Source organism: Rhipicephalus microplus, chromosome 8, assembly GCF_043290135.1.
Source record: "Rhipicephalus microplus isolate Deutch F79 chromosome 8, USDA_Rmic, whole genome shotgun sequence".
Classification (NCBI taxonomy): domain Eukaryota; kingdom Metazoa; phylum Arthropoda; class Arachnida; order Ixodida; family Ixodidae; genus Rhipicephalus; species Rhipicephalus microplus.
In genome coordinates this window covers 8,679,831-8,704,129 of record NC_134707.1, presented here as the reverse complement: position 1 = coordinate 8,704,129, position 24,299 = coordinate 8,679,831, and the positions used below count along the sequence as shown (strand labels likewise).

Here is a 24,299-nt window from a genome sequence, read left to right as displayed (position 1 = left end):
GGCCTTCACGACCCAATTTGAATTTTTGAGCCTGAAAGGTTAATGTGGTGAAGTGCGATTGTTCCTTCGTGACAGCAGTTCAAAGCCACGTGAAGCCAAGTGGACCCAGAAAGTATGAATATAGACTAATTCGTGCACTACCCATCATTCCCATGCTCGCTGAAGCGCCGCATGTTGCGTATCCCACAGGCACTAGCGCAAGAGTTCTCTCGAGCGTCATTTTACCATAAGGCCAAGTAGCGCAGTTTTTAACATGGACAAGAAGGATAAGAAGGACGCGACACTCGAAACTGAATTTCAGGAAAAAGGCTTCGTATATATGCACCTACGCTGACGCCCAGCGACAAATGAGAAAAACAAGCACTGAAAATTCATTCAATATTAACTGATGAGACACTATCCAATAATAACTGTTGATATAAATGCAAATAAGGTTAAGCAAAGAGCTGTCACTTTACTAGAGAAAAATAATTTTGAACGCATCAGAAGTGAAACGTGCCGGCAGCTTGCATCTTGAAATATTTTCCGCCAAGACAAAAGATTGGTGCTCCGTTCTAGGCCATAGTAAACGAAAAAAACTCGTGGCAGTTATGTCTCATCGCACTTTCAGAATCACCTTAAGTTCCATCACCTTTCACCTTCCATCACCTTTCACCATCACCTCCATCACCTTTCACCTTTCAGAATCACCTTAAGTTACATGTTAAAACTGTTCTACTTAACCTTACGGTAAAATGGTCAATTACTATCCTATAGTTATCAACCTTATTGTTCCTCTAGTGTATTCATAGGAAACTATGCTTGGGTCCCGAATGGTGTGCGTCCTATTATTGATTGATATGTGGGGTTTAACGTCCCAAAACCACTATATGATTATGAGAGACGCCGTAGTGGAGGGCTCCGGAAATTTAGACCACCTGGGGTTCTTTAACGTGCACCCAAATCTGAGCACACGGGTGCGTCCTATTATTGTTACACTATTTTTTTTTTATAGGAATGTAGTGAGCGTGTAATACCCCAGGCGGGAAACAAGAGCAAACCAGAAGGCTGTTATGTTTGCGTGGCAACAAAACACTCTGAAGGGCGCCCCAAGTCGTCTCGACAGTTCTCGAATAACACCTCTTTACGCTGCCCTTTAACAGATATATGATTTCGGCGCAGCATGCCAGCGAAAACCAGAACAAGAGGTCACGGCTCCGTAGCTGCGGCAACGGTGGACCATGGCTGTTTGATTCAAAATCTTCAACGACCCTCAATTCAAGGGTAGCTTATATCTCGCCTTGACTGTCGCATTGACGAGCCCTACGTTCCTCCTCCCGCCCACTTATTCACAAACACGTGTACAGTACCGTCCACTGTTAAAGGGAACGCCATAATAGACACTGTTCCGATTTCAGGACCTCTAGTAGCAAGTGGATAAGGAAACAATGTTTATGCCGAGCACTAGTCTGTCAAAAGTAGCCAGAACAACCAGCCACCACAAGTTTCGAGTAAATCTAAGCAACTGTGCTTTTGCACGAGAGTGAAATACAAATGTGCTGCATATGCAAGTGTTCCCTTTAAGTGTACCCGACTGTATAACACCAGTACTGACCGCTGCGCCCATATCGGGAATTCGCACTTTTCGGCTGCACGCTGTTGCCTCTGATAGCGCCCCACAATAACACAATGCGAAATGACTTGACCATGAGACGACCAGAAGAAGTAACAGTCGTTAAAGTGTATGACAAAGCACCGCGTCAGATAAATCGAAGATAGTGTGTTCCTCTTAGGACAAATTTAAAGGTTCTGTACTCTTGTGAGCTCGCGTGAATTGCCACATTGGCGTCACGACGTGCCGCAAAAAAAAAAAAAACAGGGAACACCGGAAGTAACGCATTCCGCAGCTAGATCAAGTGATAAGTTTTTATGTAGCGCGAAGCGACACATTGACGCGAGAATCAAGTGACGCTACTAGAAGGTACACCCTTGAGCAGACGTATATATACGGACCATTGCCATCCGTAGACTTCTGACGCCTGCGCCGACATGTGGCGAGCTGTCCACGGTTATGAGCATTTTCATGTCCATGGTTATGAGCATTTTCGGTAGCGTTAAAGAGCTTGTTTTGCAGAAATGCAGGTGCTGGTGTCGGTGGTTGTGAGCAAACAATCATTTTATGCGTGACCAGAAAATCGAGAACGATGCAAATAAAATAAACGAATGATAGAAAACTGTAGCAGAGTAGAGACCGAGCCAGGGTTTTAAAGGTTTGAGTAGGAATCAAACCCGAGTCGTTTGCTTGGCAAGCGGGTGTCCGACCCCACGGTCACGCCTCTGCTCATGATAACAATGAAAAGAACTTCCTCTGCTCGGAAATTCGGTGTAAGTAGCTCTCATGCTTCACAAACACACGCTTCCTGGATATACGCTCCACAATTCAACATGACATATTGTAATAATGCATGGTCAAGCGTCCATTGCCAGCGGGCGTCAGGGTATGTGATTATCATAACGACTAAAGCGGTACCCGACTACAAAAGGCACACGCGCTACTGCGCCTATTTAAGGCCACGTAGTGGGTGCATAGCAAATTCGAACAGGTTTCATTCACTAAGTGTTTGAAGTACACAACTACGAACAGAATGTCGCTATCGCATTCAACTCCTAAAGGTGAAGATTTAGGGCCCCCTCATGTTTTTTTTTTTTTTTTATGACAAATTCCGTCAGAGCTACGCTCTAGACAGCAGATGGTTTTCCCTCGAATGGCGCATGCGCTAATTTCGCCACGTGCTCCCGTGGTCCGTACACTTTTGCTCGCGGGTGTACTTACATAAAGACAGCACTCAGCACATGCAGCATATCTCTTCGGTGTGCCTTCTCGTGTAGGCGTGTTGTTTAGCGCTACACCAAAGCTGTTCGAAAGATTCCAACAAGTCCCCATTGCAATCCTCGTCGAATAAATGGACATTCTAAGACTACTACCATTTCCAATGCTCCTGATTGTGCAAGGCAAGACAAGCGACCGGGCAACACATTCACTGAAAGACAGAGCTCGCGTCGTCTGGGGCCCCCTTTTGTATCATTCTTTCGCGTTTTTGAACCATGAAAGTAATCCAGCTCGCCCAGTTTGCTGCCCTTATTGAATATTCAAGACAGCTTACCTTCGTGGTTGAGTCCGGGCTCAGTCGCGTTGCCGGCGATGTTACATTCGAAGGCACGGCCACTGTCTTAACATTCCGCGTGACTCGGTCTACGGGTCGAGGAACGTCTGCGGGCGAGACCTTTAACGGGACGAGCGACCAGTGCTATCCCAGTGTGCACTACAGGTATGCTGCCTTCCATCGACACCGCCGACGCTTCCAGTGCTGCCACGTGGTGTCTCGCGAAACTTGACCCGGTGAGCGTAGCAGGTGGAAACGCTTCGTTCGATGCGGATCTTATCATCTGCCGGTCGGCCAGCTGATCCAGCTGATCACGTGAACGCGTACTGTCGCCCTAGCTATACATGGTCAATATCAAAAAAAAAAAAAAACGCGGATGCATTTTTTCACCGGGAAAGGCATCGCTATACGAAAACCGGCCCAGCGTGCGAAATGCCCACACCAACCAATCTTCACACGTGTTTGGGCCTCGGCAGTTCATGATGTCATCTGGGTTTTGCACGGCGTAGTGACGAGCCCCGGAAATTTCATCCACCTGGTGTTCTTTAACGTGCAACTCAATCTAAGCATACGGGCCGCTAGCATTTATTAATAATATATTGTGTTTTACGTCCCGAAACCATGATATGATTATGAGAGACGCCGTAGTTGAGGCCTCCGGAAAGTTTGACCATCTGGTGTTTTTTTACGTGCACCGACAGCGCATCGTACACGGGTCTGTACCGTTTCGCCTCGGTTGAAAGTTCGATCGCCACGACCGGGATTCGATTCCGCGACCATTGATTGATTTGTGGAGTTCAACGTCCCAAAACCACCATACGATTATGAGAGACACCGTAGTGGAGGGCACCGGAAATTTCGACCACCTGTGGTTCTTTAACGTGCACCACCCAAATCTGAGTACGCGGGCCTACAACATTTCCGCCTCCATCGGAAATGCAGCCGCCACAGCCGGGATTTGATCCCGCGACCTGCGGGTCAGCAGCCGAGTACCTTAGCCACTAGACCACCGTGGCGGGGCTCGATTCCGCGACCATTGAGTTGGCAACCGAGCAGCGCAACTACTGTAAACCGTCGTGGCATCTTTCACGATTTGAAAACCATACTCCTAGCGTATACTTCCGCTTCGCTGCAAGGCCCTTTATTAAGGCACAAGCCTCAGGTGGCGTCACGAAACCCGGCTTCGAACCAGGCGGCGACGCTGACACTTCGAAGGGAGGCGAAATGCTGGTGGCAGTGTTCTTAGATTGAGGTGCACGCTAAGGACGCCCATGTGGACGAAATTTACCGGAGCCCTTGTCTACGGCGTCTCTCATAATAATATCGTGGTCTTGGGGTCCTGAATATCAACAGCTTTTATTATCGTTCCTTTTTTCCTTGTGCCCGCTTTCTTATTCCAACATTTCCGTGGTTGCTCCGCCGCGGTGGTGTAGTGGCTAAGGTACTCAGCTGCTGACCCGCAGGTCGCGGGATTGAATCCTGGCTGTGGTGGCTGCATTTCCGATGGAGACTGAAATGTTGTAGGCCCGTGTGCTCAGATTTGGTTGCACATTAAAGAACCCCAGGTGGTCGAAATTTCCGGAGCCCTCCACTACCCCTTCTGTCATAATCATATGGTGGTTTTGGGACGTTAAATCCCACATATCAATCAATCAATCAACGTTTCCGAGGTAGAACACACGGGGCACTGCATCAACCAAAGTAAAAAATGTAATGCAGAGACGCACAAAGGTCTATTAAATTAAAGGTAAGTAATAAAGGTTCAGGTGCATCAAATTGTTAGTTTGCCTCGTGTTCGCTACCGTCGCCATGCGTGATACCGACGAGCCGATGGTATTTCGTCACTCTTTAAGCTTGATGCGCAACGTTGCATCACACTGTGAATTTCGTTTTGTTTTACGCTGCACCAAGAGCACTTAAAGGGACGATCGTGACTCCCCTTTTGTTCGCAGACTTGCTGGAAGGGATCGTGCAGAAGGCGGCACCCGCGGTAGTGAATCTGAGCCATCGTAACGCCACGTGAAACCCGAGGACTGGTACGAGTAAATCCGTAACTCGGAAGATGTCCTCGTCTACATCTCCTTCTATATTCAAGCTAACTCTGAAAACGCACTACTTCTGCAGCATCCTGACTGTTTTATCGCGATGGTCGTCAGCTGCTTAATAAAAAAGTTTAACAAAAAATAAGCACTCGAATTTCTAATGGCCTACTCTATGAGAAGCTGTGCCTGAAACCTTCTTAAAGAAACCATGACACCCATTTTTCGATCAGAATCTGTATTATGTAGGTTAATGTTTGTGCGTTCACAAATAAACAGAGCGCATTTGGCTAATCATTTCATTTAAATAGATTATCGTTACAAACTCATAGTGACCTTCGAGTCAAGCAACGCTGGCACACTCGTGAGCCGTGACGTAACAAGCAGCTTGCCGTGCGACCGTCTGCATTCCGGTGAAAGATATTGTTCTGTAGTGAACCGTACGTGATATTGATATATTTTATCTTTTCTCACCTTGTCAATGAATATGAACGATTAGTTGTGGCTGAAACCTTGGTAAAAGACGATGGTGTCACTCCGTGAAGCACATGACGTCATGGATGACTTGGCAAAATAGTGATCACCCGTGGTGGACAGGGTTTGTAGCCGGTGACATGCACGGCTCGTTCTACGTTGCAATTTTTTTTTTGCACAGCATGATTTTCGTGTGTGTGGATTCATAATAGACCCCTTACCTTTTTTTCGCTGAAGATCACAAATTTGGTGACCCTGTCATGGCCCCTTTAAGGAACATCGCATGGTTCACGTGCTGTTTGACTATATGTTTTCTGAACGTTAACCGGAGTTTTCCATGTTTGTCGATATACGAAAGAAACGAGCAGCTGAGAAGGGAATAGCGTAACACAAGTGAAGTACGAAAATTGGCAAACAAGTAATATTGTAAAGGTAAGCTTTATAGTGTCTTCTAGGGTTGCTGTTGGAAGGACCTGAAACGGAGCCAGAAATGAAAGGTAGCCAAAGAAACCATGTCACTTGTATGTATGTATGTATGTATGTATGTATGTATGTATGTATGTATGTATGTATGTATGTATGTATGTATGTATGTATGTATGTATGTATGTATGTATGTGCGTATGTATGTGCGTATGTATGTATGTATGTGCGTATGTATGTATGTATGTATGTATGTATGTATGTATGTATGTATGTATGTATGTATGTATGTATGTATGTATGTATGTATGTATGTATGTATTTATGTATGTATGTATGTATGTATGTATGTATGTACGTGTGTGCGTCTATGTATGCACGGCTGGCGGCGCTGGTAGAGGCGTCACTTCAGTATTGCTGGCACTTCGGAGCACTTGTTTGCCATGATACTTTCGCTGGTTTGTACAAGAACGACAGTATAGGTGATGACAGAGCCTGCAATCTGCAAAACAGAAGGAACAATCATGTAAACGTGCCTCTGCACTCCGATTTGTACATATTTAGGCGTTGCGTTCCCGGCAACTGTCACCACTGCCGCGGACTTGCTAAAATATACCCCATTTGTTTTATCCACCGGAAGGTCAAGCATCATTTATTTGGTGATCCCTACAGGTGGAAAGTTAGTTGTAAACGTTTGGTTTTAGTTTATCAGCTTTTATTATTTCCGTCTGAAGAACACTAGCGGGTACTGCAGTAAGATTCAAGTGATAAACACTTACACTTGCCTGACATAAGTGGGATTTTTCTCTAAAATTATCATTCTGAAAGAGCCTGCCCGGCTTTATTTCTTTATTTCCACGAATTAGCATATCACGGCACTTCGTGAGACATTTCACGATACGCGTTATCGCGTTATTAAAGAGCTCCTAAACCACCCCAGATTCAAAGGCGATACAGTAGATTATTTTTCGCCTTCGTGACGCCATCTCTTCCTTACCACTTCTTTCTTCGTAAAACACGTGGAATGTGAACACTAAACGTTGTGCCAGTCAGGATTTCACGCTGTTCCACTACACGCTGCTATGTCCGCTTGTTCCGTTGCCACCGCAGAAAATGAAGTCAAGTCGGTTTATCGCGGGTGATAGTCATGCGAGGCAAGATAGAGCGGGCACCCAACTGCACGGCAAATCAGGGTAGGTGACAATTCACAACAGACATCTCTAATACATGTGACCAATCGAGAGCTTATTACGTCTTGACGTCACGTGGACTAACTTCTGGCGTTAACGAATTGGGACGCAACGACGGAAGACGCTGGCAGAGAATAATGCGTTCTTTATTCGTACTCTCCGAGGTTGTTTAGGGGCCCCTTTCAAGACATTCCCAACGCAAGTCACATCTACAATAATCTAGTTTGACACGTAATCAGCATCCAGCTCAGGATATGCACAGCTAACCCCCGTATTTCGAAACGCTCATCGACTCTACTTTCACCCTTCACTTCACAGAGTTGAGCACTGTGCCGCTGCTCGGCTGAAAATGACGCTGCGTTACTCAAGAATAGCCGCAAATTATCACTGATATGCAGTGACTTAGCCTGCCTAGAGATGGCGCTACCATCGGCTTTCTCAAGTGAAGGGGAATTGTTGAGTGAAGTGTCGTTCTAAAATACGGGGGTGAGTCTTCCTATTGATTTGTGAATGCAAAATATCAATATCAACACGCAGTCGCCCTGCATTGTCTCGCTGGCTTTTATGAAAAGTTAGGACTGCGTGAATACTGAAATCTGGCAACTTACGGTCACGATCAGGGGCAGATTGATGACGAACAAGCCACAACCAGTCAAGGAGCCCTGAAGATCTTCGACACTTAATATGAGTATGTGCAGCTGAAAGCAGAACAAAGTGTAGTAAGATGTATGCTTGAGTTAAAGAACACTTCGGTGGCTTTATGAGATTATGGTGATAGCCAACTGCTACATTTTGCGTACGTACCCTATGTGTTGTAGCGTCTGAAAGCGTTTCGAATTCCGTAGCTTGAATGATGCTTTGAATGCGGGAAGCCTGTAAAAAATATAAACGGATTACTTTGAGTAAGATCTAAGCAATATGGGAACCATAAGTGTATCTACCGGGGGAGCAACATAAACGCCTTCATGCGCTCTTGCTGCATCTGGCGTGCATGCAGGTAATAAATCGATGTACAAATGTAAAACATGAGCAGACCAATATTATGACTTTGAACTTAAAAATCTATTCTGCATTTATTTATATAACAACGACCAGTGGATTCAGCATGCATGTGGTGGAAATAGCACCTAATGTTCGAATACACAGCTTGTACCGCGCACTGTCGTGCGTCTGTGACGAAAAAGGTATTAGAGCAAAACGAAATTCGGACTTGTACAGATACAGAAGCTCGTCCAGACAGGGCTTTTCCTCGTGCACTCGAAGTCCAAAGGAACAGTCCCGGAAGTCGCGCTGGTACTGCAAATACAGTACATGACATTAAAGCCTGTACTAACTGTGTTAAATTTTTTTTGACGCGGGATCAAATATATACCGCTAGTAGGCAGACCAGAAAAGCCTTAAGGCAGAAGGTCATGGATCGCTACCTTCTCTAAAGGTAGGAAGCTGCGATGAGACTTATTGAGATATATAGAAGTGAAGAGGGTGAAGAAGATTGATGACGCATGTAGTACAAGCGTGGTATAAAAAAATCCATTATAAGGTACAGCATGGCCAATCCCCCTTGTAGGTATGAGCCATGATCTTCTAGGCGACAAGACAAGATATGCACTAACCATTTCCATATGTCTCATTACATAAGTTCTCATAACCTGAACCTTTAAAAACAACAGATATGTTTCCATACGCGCAGACCCAGTCTCGTCGTGCGCAGTAATATACACTGAATTTATTTCACGCAGCACACGCTTCTGACATAAGCTGTTCGTCATGCTTAAGAGGTTGATTGCCTAATGCTTGTATGGCATGGATTTCTTTAATAACACGGTACTTACTAATGTGAACTACGACTTCAATAAAGTGAAAAACTGTGCAAAGATGGTCTGGCTACTGCAGGCGATGACTGTCCCCAACATGCCATTCGCACGTGTCTTCTCAAGCTGTATCATTCTGTGGTACTTTCAGTTTGGAGAAGGGTGATACGGTGTGCGTGTGTGGGGTATATCAAAAACGTACCGAGCAATGTCCTACGTCTCGGTCAACTTTGTTCTTGAGTTCCACAACTGTTCTGTTCCTCACAGCCGCTTGAGCACCATGGCAGTCGTAGTTACACTTCCAGCATCTGTCATGGCCTTTAGCAACCGACGCTTTACGTCGGGTCTCATACGACTGCAGCAAATCCTCCCGTTAACGAGCACTCATTACAACGTCACAAAGTCCTTCGTCGAGACGGTTTTCTTGAGATACTGATGTGCGTCTGGATTTCGTTGCTGTTGGGACCTCACATTGTTCACTTCTTCCTTTACGTTGCAGTAGCTCCACTGCCGACTTACATAGCACAAAACTTCAAGATTTTAAAACTTTGAGGATTGTTTATTCACTGCATTTTCATTTGATTCATTAATTGAAGCCCAGGTTTTACGTACGAAGCGATTACCCTTGATCCACATGAAAAGTTGGCTCATCTATAGAGAAGGGTAGTGGGAGGTATGGTAAAAGAACCGCAAAAAAAAAAATGCCCCAACCCCTCAAACAGAAACTTAAGTCAAACTTAACAATGCCCTGCAATGGAGTACTACAGGGCGTAACAACGGGCATTTTCGTATACATCCTCCACATGTATACAGCCCCCGAGGCCGGGTTTTAGCCCGCAAATGGGGTCGAGCAGCGCAATGCCCAAGCCACTCGCCCACCTCGGTGGTTAGTGATGTAGGGCTAATTGTCTCTTATATTCTTGCTGGTCCTGAAAGGTAACAATAATGAAGAAGAGGAAGAAGTTGGAAATGATGAATTTGATGAAGACATTAGCACAGATGAAAAAGTTGATGTTGACACTGAAGGAGAAGTGGGAAACAAATGTCTTGAAAGAGAAAGAGGCAGATGATGAACTTGACTCTGCTGCTAATGAAGATGATGAGGAAAAAGCACCATAAAAACAAGTTTATGAAGAAGAAGAAGAAGAAGAAGAAGAAGAAGAAGAAGAAGAAGAAGAAGAAGAAGAAGAAGAAGAAGAAGAAGAAGAAGAAGAAGAAGAAGAAGAAGAAGAAGAAGAAGAAGAAGAAGAAGAAGAAGAAGAAGAAGAAGAAGAAGAAGAAGAATGCGGTTTTCAATTTTATTCAAGTTACCAAATGTACCCCACTATAAGTCTCTGTTGAGGGAAAATTAGGTTTTATTGCAAAGATATTTAATGGTTTAGTTAAGTACGCAGCTGTCTGCTCGAAATTTTAGAAATTCACTATTTGTTGTTCCTTGCTTTGTAGATATTTCTCTCTCTCCCTCTCTGGGTTTTTTTACATTATTTGTATTTTATGCTTCTTTTATTGTTATTATTGGATGAATTCATAAGTAGTATTGTAGTGCTCACCGAAAGGTAACGCTACGCTTTCTTGGTCATTCACCCAGAGTGAGTACGCGCCATGATGTAGACCCTTTCACTGTTTGCAAACACAGACCATTGATAATATTCGCTTTTGTTTACTGATGTGCCTCAATAGCATCAGTGGACAACGAGAATTTTAGAAAATAGCCCGCTGAATTTCTACAGTTTCCTTTCCGTACTTGCCAATATATATTCATATTGTTTTTTTAGCCACGTGAAAGTTGTGAAAGATTCCCTTGTAATTATGTGAAAAACGAAAGATAGACTTTCCTTACCCTTGAAAAGAACCTGAAAACGTGCTTTCAGTTTCGACATTAGGAACTAGTAAGTGAGGTGACCGGAAGTTTATTGGGGTACAACGCTTGCAACATTGAAACCGTATATAGAGGAATCAAATCAAATCAAGGTTAATACCTCTGGTTAGTACCGATTAATACGGCTGTCTGGAAATACAAGGTCAATAGCATATAACTTGTAATATCAATTTAGCATATTTTCAACTGCACGTATTCTTGGCCAATCCCACAGAGTGGGTACTGGCCATAAGATTGAAGGAAAAAGAAAACAAGCTGGAGATGGAACCTGTCATGGCCGATGCCATGCGCTGGGTTGTGCCAGGTCTTTTATGAAGAACCAACTACACAACGTGTAGATGCTGTTGAGCATGATGCAGTCGCACCGCCCTCATGTTTCGAGGTCGCTTAAGTGTTTGTTTTAAAGGTGAACATAATCGACAGAAATCTGTCTGGCTGGGTTAAAATTCACACGATTAAAATAAACTCTCGAGCCATATATAGTCGAAAGTTTCTAAAGTTGAAAATCAAAAACTATAGAATGACCCAACGTTTCGGGGACCGATTCTGTCCCTTCTTCAGGGGCGACTGTTCGGCCGGCTCCAAAGCAAGCAACTTTTTTTGGCGTTGTCCTCCTCTCCCTCGTCATTCTTCCCGCAGTTCTTGTTGCTGCGGTGTTCTTTTTACTGTTCCCGCAGACCTAGCACATACGCACTCGGTAAGATTCCTGGTTGAGTGGTTAATATTTCCAGGTGTTGTTTGTATATGCCAGGACTCCAACAATACTGTCTTTTCGTGTGGCTACCTTCCGTGTTTTGTTTGTTTGTTGTTGTTGTTGTTGTTGTTGTTGTTGTTGTTGTTGTTGTTGTTGTTGTTGTTGTTGTTGTTGTTGTTGTTGTTGTTGTTGTTGTTGTTGTTGTTGTTGTTGTTGTTGTTGTTGTTGTTGTTGTTGTTGTTGTTTCCTTACATTGCTTGTTCGGTACTTTGGTGAGCACTTGATCTAGCAACAACATTGTCCAATCTGTAGAGGCCAGTACGAGCCACAAACCTTTTCAAAAGGGCAAAGAGTTAACCAACTACGCTGGTGTTTCCGACAAGAATGATAACATTCACGAACCTCTACTGGGAGCCTGCGGCAATGCGGTGAAATCAAGCAAAGAAAGCACTACTGCGATGTGTCGATAGCCGGACCATCTTGACTAATCAGTGACAATGCAACCGAGTGATTCCACGGCATTGCATTCACGACAAAAACGATATAATCGGCCTTTATATAGCATTCACGCCTTTCGGGAAGTGACCTGTGATTGCACGCTTTTAAACAGTTCAACGTCATCTCTGGTTTATCATTTATGGCTCTGAACCATGAGAAATAACTTTGAGTCTCGTGCGATCTGCTTACAGTAATCAATTGATTGATTGATATGTGGGGTTTAACGTCCCAAAACCACCATATGATTATGAGAGACGCCGTAGTGGAGGGCTCCGGAAATTTCTTACAGTAATCAACTGCCACGCACTACACCACGCGTGTGCGAGGATGATATATAGGCAAATCTACGAGGGGGTGGGGAGGGGGAGCGAAGCTTTTTAGTGAAAACAGTTCAGAGCTCCCCCCCCCCCCCTTCTCGCTTTCGACATGAAATTGTGCTACGCTTCTGCTGTGAATATTGTCATCCGTGTCTTGAAACCTCGAGCTGTAGGTTCCCTTCGGGACAGGGTGTTGATGTGACGCTTTCGCACCTTCCGCTTCATCATTACAGAGCAGGCTGCCACCGCACATAGACTCTAGAGCATTGTATCACCCTGTAATACTTTTATTCTGTTGTGCATGCAGTAAAATTTCTAATCATCGGTGACGGAAATACGGGCGAGCACCAGAAAATGCATTGGAGACTGATTAAACCCCGTCTGGTTTCAGGAGTACGTTCATATTCTGCGTCCAGAAGGAATAGCATCACCACACTTATGCCAAGGTGATGTGGGTAGATTAGGGCACAGAAATACTGACTGTTTTAGTTTCGCTGAACAGAAAGCTGCAAAATACGTTTCCGGTTTCCGGATCAACATACTTAGCCTTCATGATGAAACAAACGCAGGAATCACACACTCAGAGAGGACACAGACAAGCGCTTGTCTTTGTCCTCTCTGAGTGTGTGTATTTCTGCGCTTGTTTCATCATGAACCTTTACCAACACGCCCAACTGGCAGTCATACTTAGCCTTACTTATCATATGGTAGCTTTCAGTCATCGTGGTGGCTTGCTACTAGATGACCAATAAGGCAGCACACACTTGGGAAGCCCAGCTTACGAGTTTGCCGCGCCACTTGATCTACCGGACCAGGGACACGATCTATGTCCAGGATGGAATATAGTAGACCCACCCCTTGTGTGCCTCGATGCTTCCGGAAACGGCCATCAAAACACCCTACCAACAACAACAACAACAAAAGACGGTCGCACCCGGGACGACATTCTACCGTAAAAGGGAGGTTACGTTTCTTCACCATGTTCTTGAGCGCGGTACAGAACGCCTCTACAGTCTCACCAGGCAGCTTTTCCTTGACAGCATCTAATAAGGCGTAAGCTTCCATGCCAGTCATGGCAAGATAGCATGAGCTTGAGGACCCGTGCTGTAGAGAAATGTTCGGGCATTTGTTTCTTCGGCACCAGACACTAGATTTGACGCGAAGTAGAAGTCTTCGAACTACTGAATGCATGCCAGCCACTGAGCTGCATTGTCGAAGTTCGAAAGCGACTTTCGTGAACTACCATTTCAACAAAATGTAAAGCTGTGTGGACATGGTGTGGTCACTGCGGGTGATTCATGTCGCCAGCATGCTAGTGGCTCGCGTATTCTCAAAGCTACGTAATTTTAAAGTCCTTTCAATTTAGACAAGGATGATACGCGGTGTGCACATGAAGTAACAAAATAACGCACTGACTAGTATACGAGGTCGCAGTCTATTTTCTTCTTTAGTTGCACAGCTGCCTTGTTCCTCACAGCCACATGAAAACCATCGCAGTCGTCGTTCCACTTCCAGCATCTGTGACTGTCTTAAGCAAGCCTTGGCGTTCATGACCAAGCCTTACAACGTCACAAAGTTTTTCGATGAGACGGTCCTCTTGAAATTCAAACATGCATGGCGATTTCGTTGATGTTGGGGCTTCGCACTGTTCCCTTCTTCCTTTACGTTGCAGTGGCTCCACCGCCGACTTCCACAGCACAAAACTTCAAGATTTTAAGACTTAGAGGATTGTTCGTTCACAGCATTTTCATTTGATACATTAATTTAAGCCCGGGTTTTACGTATGAAGCGATTACCCTTGATCCACATGAAAAGTTGGCTCATCTATAGAGAAGGGTAGTGGGAGGTATGGTAAAAGAACCGCGAAAAAAATGCCCCAACCCCGCAAACAGAAACTTAACAAGACAAACTTAACAATGCCCTGCAATGGAGGACTACAGGGCGTAACAACGGGCATTTTCGTATACATCCTCCACATGTATACAGTCCCCGAGGCCGGATTTTAGCCCGCAAACGGGGTCGAGCAGCACAATGCCCAAGCCACTCGCCCACCTCGGTGGTTAGTGATGCAGGGTTATTTGGCTCTTATATTCTTGCTGGTCCTGAAAGGTAACGGCGACGAGGAAGAGGAAGTATAAAATGATGATGACTTTGATTATGATGAATTTTATAAAAACGAAGCACAGAGTGCATTTCAGATTACAATCGCTCTGTAACAAGTTTTCTAGGCCAATCCCCCAGAGTAGGTATGCGCTAGAGTTCACAGGCAACAAACAAATAAATGGAGAGCTTGATGGTGATGATGCTGAAGAAGAAGTTGGAAAAGAATATGTTGATCGAAAGTATATCAAAAGAGAGGCAAATGGTGAACTTGACTCTGCTGCTGATATGATGAGGAAACATAAGAAAGAAACAAGTTTGTCAAGCTGAAAACAAGGAAGAAGAAGCAAGATGTGTACAAGGAGGCTGCAAGCCTATTTGATTGTCTGACCATTTTCTTGAGCAGTATTTTTACTCATTAGTTACGATTTGCCTTAATAAACATAATTTCCATTGGAGGTTTCTAGATACATATCCCACTAACTTAAATATTCTGCCACCCAGCTCCTGGCTTATCCCCCTTCGTTGGCAAATGCCAGAAATGTGAGAGGAACATCATCATCATCATAATCATCATCATCATCATTATCGTCATCATCATCATCATCAAGAAGGTAAAGCAGAAGAAGAAACCTGTAAACACTTTCTTGGCCAATCCCCCTGAGTGGGTATGAGCCATCATCCCAGGGAAACAAAACAAAACAATGCTGTAGAGCACGAAAAAGTAGCTTAGCTCCGGCGTTCCGTGGTCTCTAGTGGTTTTTTTATTATTATTTTCTTAAGTCCGCCACGGTCCATCATTAGCTAGGGGCACTCGACTGCTGACACGAAGGTCACAGGTTCGATCCCAGCCATTGAGGCCGCATTTCGATCGAGGTAAAACGGTACAGGCCCGTGTCCTGAACGATATCAGTGCACAATAAAGCACACCAGATGGTCAAACTATCCGGATTCGTCCACTGCGGCTTCTCTCATAATCATCCCGTGGTTTCGAGACGTCAAACCCCGGGTATTATTATACCTATTGCGAGTAATTTGTTCTTGTTTCTTCTTTACAGTGATTCGGAACTATACGCGAACTGTTTAGTCATCTTAGCCCGAGTGGAAGCCGAACTTCACTCTCGCTTCTAGCCAGACACCAAAATGAATGACAGAGCTCGCTATCATATAATAATGCCTAACTCATATACGTCACAAATTTAACGTGCGATTGGTGCCATTGCCCCGCCGCGGTTGTGTAGTGGCTAAGGTACTCGGCTGCTGACCCGCAGGTCGCGGGAGCAAATCCCGTCTGCTGCAGCTGCATTTCCGATGGAGGCGTAAATGTTGTAGGCTCAGATTTCGGTGCACGTTAAAGAACTACAGGTGGTCGAAAATTCTGGAGCCCTCCACTACGGCGTCTCTCATAATCATATGGTGGTTTTCGGACGTTACACCACACATATCAATCAATCAATCAATCAAATCAATTGGTGCTATTACAACTGCGTTCTCGCCCAGTGCAAACGAAGAGAAAGAAACGGATTCAGAGGAAGTCTTTGAAGACCAGTGGGAGGCTTTGCTGGTGACGCAAGACCCTGACAACCAGCTACGATTGGTGAACCGAGCTCGGGCGGCGGCAGTGAGCCATGGCTACCTGAACTGAGGAGGCCACCCACCTCAGGACCGAAGTACAAAGATCGTGGTCAAAATAAAGTTCATTTCATTCTCGCTTTACGGTCATTGCCTCTTTATTACAGTTGTTCACCATACGTTTGAATATTCTTGTATTCATTTATCATGTCTACCACCAGCTTCTTTGCACAGAGTAATGAGATCAATGAAAAACAATAGATTGTTCGTCAGACAAGGGTGCGCGTAAGCATCGTTGAATTCGCTTACCTCGTGAGTCATCCGGCTAGCGGCCGCCGTCGAGAAGACGATGCCCACGGCCATCATGACGACGTACGACCAGCTGGAGGCAACTTCAGCCACGCCGGTGTTCGGCGCCGTGGCCGTGTTGTACAGCATGGCGCAGAGGAAGAACACGCTACCGCAGTAGTACCACAGCGCCTGGGCACCCACGAAGGAGTTGACCTTGCGCAGCAGCCTTTGCAGCTCGACCAGGTTGAGGCGCACGCTCTCTGAAGACAAGCCTTTGGACTCGGGCCGACACTCGTTCACCATCTCAATCTCGAGTCGATCTCCCAAGGCGGCAAAGTATTCGCGGAATAGACTGGAAAAGTACACGATCTGCCAAAAGGCCATGTTGTACCAGGTCGACACCAGGAAGCAGCTCGCGATGTACCACGGCACGAAGAGCCTCTTGACGTGGTCGTCGTAGCCTTGGAGCAGGTAGAAGGCGACCTTTATTTGACCTCGGCGACCCACGACGTACTTAAAGGCGTCGATCAGCGTGTAGAGAAGGCAGAGGAGGGTGACTTTTCGGAGTCGCCGGCGCACGCTGTCCATTTCCAGATGGAGACTAGGCTCTAACTTAGCAGCTGTGACGACTATGTCGGCTAGGTGAGTTTTCCGGATGAGAAGGTTGCAGAAATTGAGGACGACCTGACCGTAGATGACAACGTAGAGACCACTCCGGGTGACAAATTCGATTTGGTCGGTGCGACCATCGAGCCAGACCACGATCGCGACATAGACGAGCCCGACGCAGGAGCACAGAGCGATGCAGACGACAGAGTAGGTTAGCCGGAGTGGTGCACACATCAACCAATACAGCCGTGACTTCTTGCCATCCATTTTTCCGCATACATCTACGACAAATGGGCAACCAGCTAACTTGGCTATGAACATCATGACGTTAAGACCATAGCACACTGCTGTCGATGCATAGTCCATTGTCTCTTTTATTTTATTTTCTTTTGCGGTATATCGTGATCAGTGAGAACTATTTAAGAACTATTTATACAGCTGAGAGGTTCATCTGGTTGTAAACCAATGTTGATACGTGGGAGAGATATCGAAACTACCGAGAGGCAAGTAAGTGATGTGTAGCTTACTTGTGGGGGCGAAGATGTCGTCAGCCAATGGAAGTGAACGTAAAAACTCGTTAATCCAGTAAATGAGAAAGTTGGCCCCTTACGGCACAGGAAAACAGCGAGCACTTGAACACTTTCGAACAAACAAATGTTCAAAGGGAAGTAGATAAGCTATGACAAAGTGTGAAGCCTGAAACCATCTATTACTTTTCCCAATACGTCAAAGCGCCTCGAATTCAAGCAACTGGGGAGAATGGGAAACTGAAATGTGTGCAGCGTGCGAAAACAACGCACCTCAATCTCAGAACGCCAACTCCATCGAGTGCACTTGACAGGTATGCCCACTTCAATGGTGTCGCTTCCTCAACTGTTACAGTACTTCAATGGTGTCGCTTCTTTAACTGTTACAGGTCTTCGGGCATCCCAGCAACGTCTCGTGCTTGGGCCATTTAGTGACGCTCCACGGCACTGTGAGGTAGACCGGACCAATAAGGACAGCAGAATGCGCGTCGTCGGGGGTAGCTATTTTCACGGTGTTGCCTATTGTTACCCGTAAAACGTAAATATTTAACAAGCCCTTGAAGAGTACCTCTATTATTGTTCCCCAGGAATACTGAAGGCGCATGAATGGACGTTTGACGTGAAGGCAACGCTATGGGAGTGCGTGACCCGATCGTTAAAGCATTGTGATTCGCGTTGCTTGTCCTATGCGAACATCGAACGACTACACTTCCTATTTATTCAGGACTCCCTCTCTCTCTCTCCCTCCTTCTGTCTTTCGCCGAAGTCGCTTATCATAAAAGGAATCCCATCGTTTACAACTCCCGCTGACATTTCGGGAAGCATGCAAAATGTTATTTGTCGCTCTCTCCGTCGACAAACAGGCTCAAACAGACTTGTTTTCATGGTTGCTAAGAGGCATCAAGTAACTTGAAACTTTCTGGAAGTACGTAAAGCGTTGGCGTCCCGACATGGGAGACCTGCGCCCGGGCCACTAATTTGCTGGACAATTATTAAAGTTTTTGCATCATTCGCACGCATGCTATGCACGTCTTATTTCCACTTGTTCTGTTGTCGTCGTCATTGTCGTCGTCGGCGTCGTCGGCGTCGTCGTTGTTGTGGTTTTGTTGTTGTTGTTGTTGTTGTTGTTGTTGTTGTTGTTGTTGTTGTTGTTGTTGTTGTTGTTGTTGTTGTTGTTGTTGTTGTTGACGCATAAAAAGTATCGTTGGGTTCCTAATACGTCTTAGAAAAAGAACGTCATACAGGACTGACGATAGTTATAGCGCGAGAACAAAACGACGACACAGAGACAAGAAGGACTTGTCTCTGTGTCGTCGTTTTGTTCTCGCGCTATAACTATCGTCATGCCATACCGACTAGCCCAAGCTGCCACACTTCTAAGTCATACAGGCACTCCCTTCAGGTTGCGAATCATGACGCATTGTCTACCAATGTGTCAAACTCACACAGCATATTTTCAAGTCACTCAATATTACATTCCAAGAAGGAAAATGCAGCAATGTGTTGTGTAAGTTGTGGACAATATTTGTAACTAGTATGTAATTAAATACTGAATTTTCATGTCGTCATTCACGTTTCATTTTTATATGAAAAGAATGAAATCATGCGCTCCAAATGTGTGCGTAAGTAGTTTTTAGTTGTACTCATTTCGTAAAAATAAAACTAATACTTCTGATATTAGTGCCAAAGCACGGCATGTCAAACTACCCATCAAACATCGCATTACCTTCACCACTGTGATAGATTACAATCATGCGCTGCACACTGAAGTCAAGTCGAGACGTACTGACAATAGAGGAGGTTTGGTTAATCGAATTAGCAATGTGTGTTGCTCTCATTTCGCCACAAGTTAACACAACTAGCATAAACAAGAGTAATAAACGTAAAATCAAACCTCAGGCATCTGGTGTTTAATTAATGCGCATGGCAAATTGACAAAAGCGTCTACGACTCCCTCTTTTTTTGTTGTTATCAACCATTTTCTCAAAACTGGCGTTCACTGCTACAGAGAGGCAGCGACGCCACACTGACACCTGCGCACCCTTATTATTCATGTAAAATGGTTATATAAGTTACCTACAAAGCGATGGCTATATATAGGTCATTAACTTGTATAATATAGCCAGATCGTTGAACGAGGACGGTACAACTGACTGGGCCAAGCACGACTGTGTGTATTATCCGTGAGTTCAGCACTTCAGAATCTTGTATAAGAATCTCTCTCTCTCTCTATCTCTGAAAGTGTGCTGGCAACGGACGAACGAAACTCGCCTCATCGACAGGGAAAAACAAACGCTTGCGACTGCTTTCGGTGCTGCCCACGACAAGGTATATCCCCTTATTCGCAACGAATGGGGAAATCAATACTACCACGCACACTCAAAGCTGTAAAGCTCCTAAGCACACAAGAAGGGGAGAAATCAATGCAGGTGCTAAGACGGATGGCTTATGAAGGCGTAAGCAGCACCTTTGAAGGCCTGTTGCGTTCGATACCTGCTGTAGAAAGAGATGGACAGTCGATGGGTATCGACTCGGAAGATAGTGCTTCAGTAAACTGCGCATTCGTGGTAAATTCAAAAGAGCTGGAAACAATCTTGTGGCAGCATACGCTGAACATTGTGTAATTCGCTGAAGTGTGCAAGAATCCACAGTGAACGTGACAAGGTGAGAGGTGTCAAAGACAGCGAATGTTGTTATTAGCTGCATTCATAGAGAGTTCTCTGTTCACACTTTTTAAAACTTACCTCGAGCATTCAGTACATCTTGTACAAGCTGAGTGTTCGTTGATTTAAGCTTGCCATTGATCACGTGAAGTTCGTCGAAAAATGACTGAAGAACTGTGATCTTTGATTGTGTTCTTCACTCGGCTTTTCAGCCTGGAGTGCAAAGTTCAACGTGATCTATGTGCACCATGAATCTGCATGGGGCTGCGAATTCCACCATCACATGCACGGGACGCAGCAGTGTTGCTTAACCTCGCTTAAGTTTTTCTATACTCCGCATTTCTTTCTACCTCCCTATCTTTTCATTCCTTAATTTTTTTCCCTAGACTAGCACAGCAAACCGTGCGTGCATATGATTCCTTCCTTTCCTCATCCTGTCCTTGGGCCGTAATTTATATATATATTGTGATGAATCTGAGCCGGGGTTCCCATCAACCTGGAACTTCGCAATAGGACGCTACACAGCACCTCCACCACTTAAAATAGACGTGTTGTACGTCGAGAAAGGTTCAGACGCAGCTTGGTGAAAGGTGCTTCATGAGGCAGGCCTGGCTACTGGCGAGTGGCGTGCACGGGCTACTACGACTGCTACCGTTCGTCATTGTCTGCTTCAGTAGCAGCAGAGCGTCCGTTATTCAGATTCATTACAATATAATATAATCTCTCTATCTCTTGACTGTCTCTCTGTCTCTCTCTCTTGACTAGCGCTGACTGGCTGATTTCGTAAAGAGAATGCGACCTCACAAGCCCGTAGTAGTTCCCATGATTCACAAGAGACCCACGCCGGTGACAGTTTCTGCGATGATTCCCGGCAGCAAACAGCTCCTGCTGGACAACTTCGTGCAGGCAACGTGTCATCCGTTCTACGCTGGTTTTCGCCTGATCGGTCGACTTCAACGCCTCACGGGTTGCTGCTTCCTGGAGAACATCAGCAGTGAGCGCTACGAAGACGTGCGAGCTCGGAGGTTCAGCTCGTACCTACTCTACCCGCTCTGCATATGGATCTATTTTATCGGTGAGGTCATGCTGTCAATACATTGCGCTCAGTCTGTCAATACATTTGCGCTCAGTGTTGGGGATTAGACCCTGCCTAATGAAAAATGTGAGAGCAGAAGTAAGCGCGTTTTGCTGTTTAGAAAAAATTGATTTACAGCATGTACAGAACACAAAGGCTTCATACCATTCCAGTAACAGGGCACATGGGTTTGGCGATGTACTAAGGCAGTGAACTTGAGGAAGACGTGCATGTAGCTGCAGACGAGCTTCTAGTTTTTTTACGGAAGCGTTCTTATGGGCTAGTTTGTTAAGTAACATTATGGCAGCTGTGGTGCGCACTTCGTCTCGTAAAGAGCTCGTCGTAGCAGAAGGCTCCGAAAATTTCCACCATCAGCTGTTCTTTAAGTGCACGTGCACCTAAATCAAAGCACGTGGGCCTCTAGCACTTCACCCCTATCGAAATGCGATGGCCGCGGCCGGGATTCAATCCTGCGATCCTTCGAGTCAGCGGTCTAGCGTCATAACTACCAGACCGGCGTGGCTGGTAATGGGCGCCAAGAGCTTGGTTTCAAGCATCGCTATTGCCAATCACTATGGGTGTACAGGTACACTTTTTACGACGTTGTGCCAAATTCTGACATAACCTTTGTGAACGTCAGTATTGGTGTTGTCTTGTCCTATCCTTGAAACACTGTCCGCTGCCTCCCTTCGTTAAATTTTCTTTGCACTGTGGTGTTTCCCCCCCAATTTGCTACAATTGTTTTTGTTTGCGCAGCTGTAGCCATCGTCATAATAATGGATGCCGAGCAGCACAAACACGGCGTTCGAGACACGGAGCTCTTGAACAAGACCATCTTGCTCGCCTCCATTGTGGCGCTGAACTTCGAATCAGCGCTGAACAACGTGATGCTGATGTACCGCGCCCCCGACCTGGTCGAGCTACTGCGCATGTGCGGCCTCATCGAGTTGCACATCAGCGTGCCACCGTACAAGCAGCGACAAGCGGTGCGGTCCGCCTGGAATGTCATCACCTTCCAGGTAACTTCCCTGGCGCTATGGATCCCATATAGTCGCCTACAACAAAAAAATAGCTCTGCACTAGCCTCGCATATATTAAGAAACAGCGAAGCGGAGAATTAACGTGGCTTTCTTGGCTGATGCCAGGTCTTTCCTTGGCGTAGACAAAGTCGAGTCGAACCACAGCCTGTCACAGGCCATGCATGAATGTCCACACTCCAGCGCCAGAACGAACGTGAAAAGTCGACGACACAGTCACAATTGATGGTCGCAAGTCGTAAACGCCACTAGGCCCGTTTACATTGACCCGACGAGGGCGCGTTGAGTCGAAATAAACAGGTTTTCTGGACTCGCCCTCCCCATGTATAAGCGGACGCGTCGGGGCGGAGAGTCGTCGCGGCGAGTCCCGTCGACCCGGAGACAGGGGGTAGGTTCACCGAACTCGCCGCGCTCAGAAAGGGCATGTATAACCGGTCGCGCTGAGTTGACGGCTCGTGACCTCTCCCGTCCGTCGCGGTCTCCGCTTCCCCATCACTCCGACGTTGCTCTTTCTCTGTCGGCCGGTACGCGCGCGCTAGGCACGATGACATCCTCGCGGGCTCCACGCACCATGTGGACAGATGATGAAATAACGACGTTGCTAACTTTAGTCAACGAGAAAAAACTGAGTGATTTGCTCGATAGCAAGCGGCAAAAAAATAAGGACATATTCATGGACCTGGAAAGATGTTTGAAGGAACAGGGCCTGACGTGGACATGGGAGCAAATAAGGACCTGTTGGAAGAATTTGAAGAAACGCTTACGTAATCTGATAGAAATTTTACTCAAAAATGTATATTGCATTCCAATTGAAATTACAAGCCCTCAGATTAAAAATTCATCGTGTAAGGATCTCACTGTCCAGTTCAAAAGCCACAGAAATCAGATTATCCAAACAGGGTGAGCGTATGAGGCAAGAGGAACACGGTGCACTTAATTGTGGTGGAACTGTACACTTTGTCCCAACAATTGATGAGGGTCTTTAGTCATTTTCATTTAAAAACTGCTTATTGTTTTCAATTTAAAATTTTCAACGAGGTTCAGGGCGCCGCTTAATTCGTATTAGCGACAAGCCACAACTATTGCAAAAAATGACTCGCGTGTAGGGCTTCAAAGGATTTTCCACAGCATCAGGTACACAAATGAAAGGCGTTACAAGCCATGAATCACGGCGAATTCCTGGAGAGACCAGCCAGGGGTGAACAGGGGACGGTGCGTCAGGCTGCGGATACGCCTGCGGCGAGCGCTGTGCCGCAACAGAACCACTGCTGCCATCGCGTTGTGCAGTGTTAGCCAAGACACCAACACAACCATAAAGTACAGCTGGTGCAAACTGAGAAAAAATACCAAGACAGCCATCGCGGTGGCGGAGCGACAACTGCGTAAACAACCGCAGCCCACAGCGGCGAGAGCGCAGGCTTGGAGGAGCGGAAACCGGTACCGGAAGACGGGCTTTCGGCTCGCCTCGACGCAAAGCGTCGCTGCGATCACCGCTCACCTCAACTCATCCGTGCGAGTTCATATAAACTCGGGCGCGTCGAGGTAAGCTGAACCCGCCACTCAACTCAGCCCGCCCCCGTCGCGTCCATGTACACGGGCCTACTGGCGTAGCCAAAGGGGAGGGCTGAGGGGTTCGGACCTCCCGGAAATTTTGTAGTTTTGTACGTGTACGTGTGTAGGCACACGTGCAAACAAACGTATACGAACATGCATAATGGGTGTTTGACCTCCCCACAACTCCCCCCAAAAAGAAAAACAATCTGGGAGCAACCAGCGGTGATCCGAGGGCCCCAACGGGTCTTTCCCGGCGAGTACCTCCAGAAGGGACAGGTCCGGTCACTCATTTTATGGGGGGGGGGGGGGGGGGAACATCGGAGAGGGGGGCGTGATCATGACTCTTAAGGTGAAGCTCCTTAGGTCGTGGGTCGTTCTCTCCTTTGTAGTCGTAGTAGTATGT

General features: G+C 46.0%; 2 protein-coding genes across 4 annotated transcripts in view; one reads left to right on the top strand and one right to left on the bottom strand.

Moving 5' to 3' along the window:
- The window catches only part of LOC119165174 (venom metalloproteinase antarease-like TtrivMP_A), a 65,769-nt gene extending 44,753 nt beyond the window's left edge, over positions 1–21,016 (top strand). The window contains exon 14 of one of the 3 annotated variants that reach the window (XM_075870939.1): positions 20,996–21,016. In XM_075870939.1, the coding sequence (XP_075727054.1) occupies positions 20,996–21,001 (6 nt within the window). In that variant the 3' untranslated portion in view covers positions 21,002–21,016. Of the gene's footprint in view, positions 1–5,095; positions 5,347–16,068; positions 16,285–20,995 lie in introns of those variants that run through there. The other 2 variants (XM_075870938.1, XM_075870937.1) reach the window with 2 other exon arrangements.
- Positions 6,193–13,542, bottom strand: LOC142769114 (uncharacterized). Its single transcript, XM_075872051.1, has 4 exons — positions 13,447–13,542; positions 8,074–8,142; positions 7,878–7,967; positions 6,193–6,581 (listed from the first exon to the last, which is right to left on the bottom strand). The coding sequence occupies exons 1-4, from the start codon at positions 13,540–13,542 to the stop codon at positions 6,483–6,485; spliced, it is 354 nt and encodes a 117-aa protein (XP_075728166.1). The 3' UTR covers positions 6,193–6,482.
- Positions 21,017–24,299: the final 3,283 nt, after the last annotated feature.

What these genes read in the sequence shown, in the direction of transcription:
- LOC142769114 (XM_075872051.1), bottom strand. Translation starts at nt 13,542, where the DNA reads ATGACTGGCATGGAAGCTTACGCCTTATTAGATGCTGTCAAGGAAAAG. An exon ending in GTACCGCGCTCAAGAACATG is followed by an intron (nt 8,143 to 13,446) that starts GTGAAGAAACGT and finishes TATTTTTTACAG; the next exon opens with GCTTCCCGCATTCAAAGCAT. An exon ending in CAGACGCTACAACACATAGG is followed by an intron (nt 7,968 to 8,073) that starts GTACGTACGCAA and finishes TTCTGCTTTCAG; the next exon opens with CTGCACATACTCATATTAAG.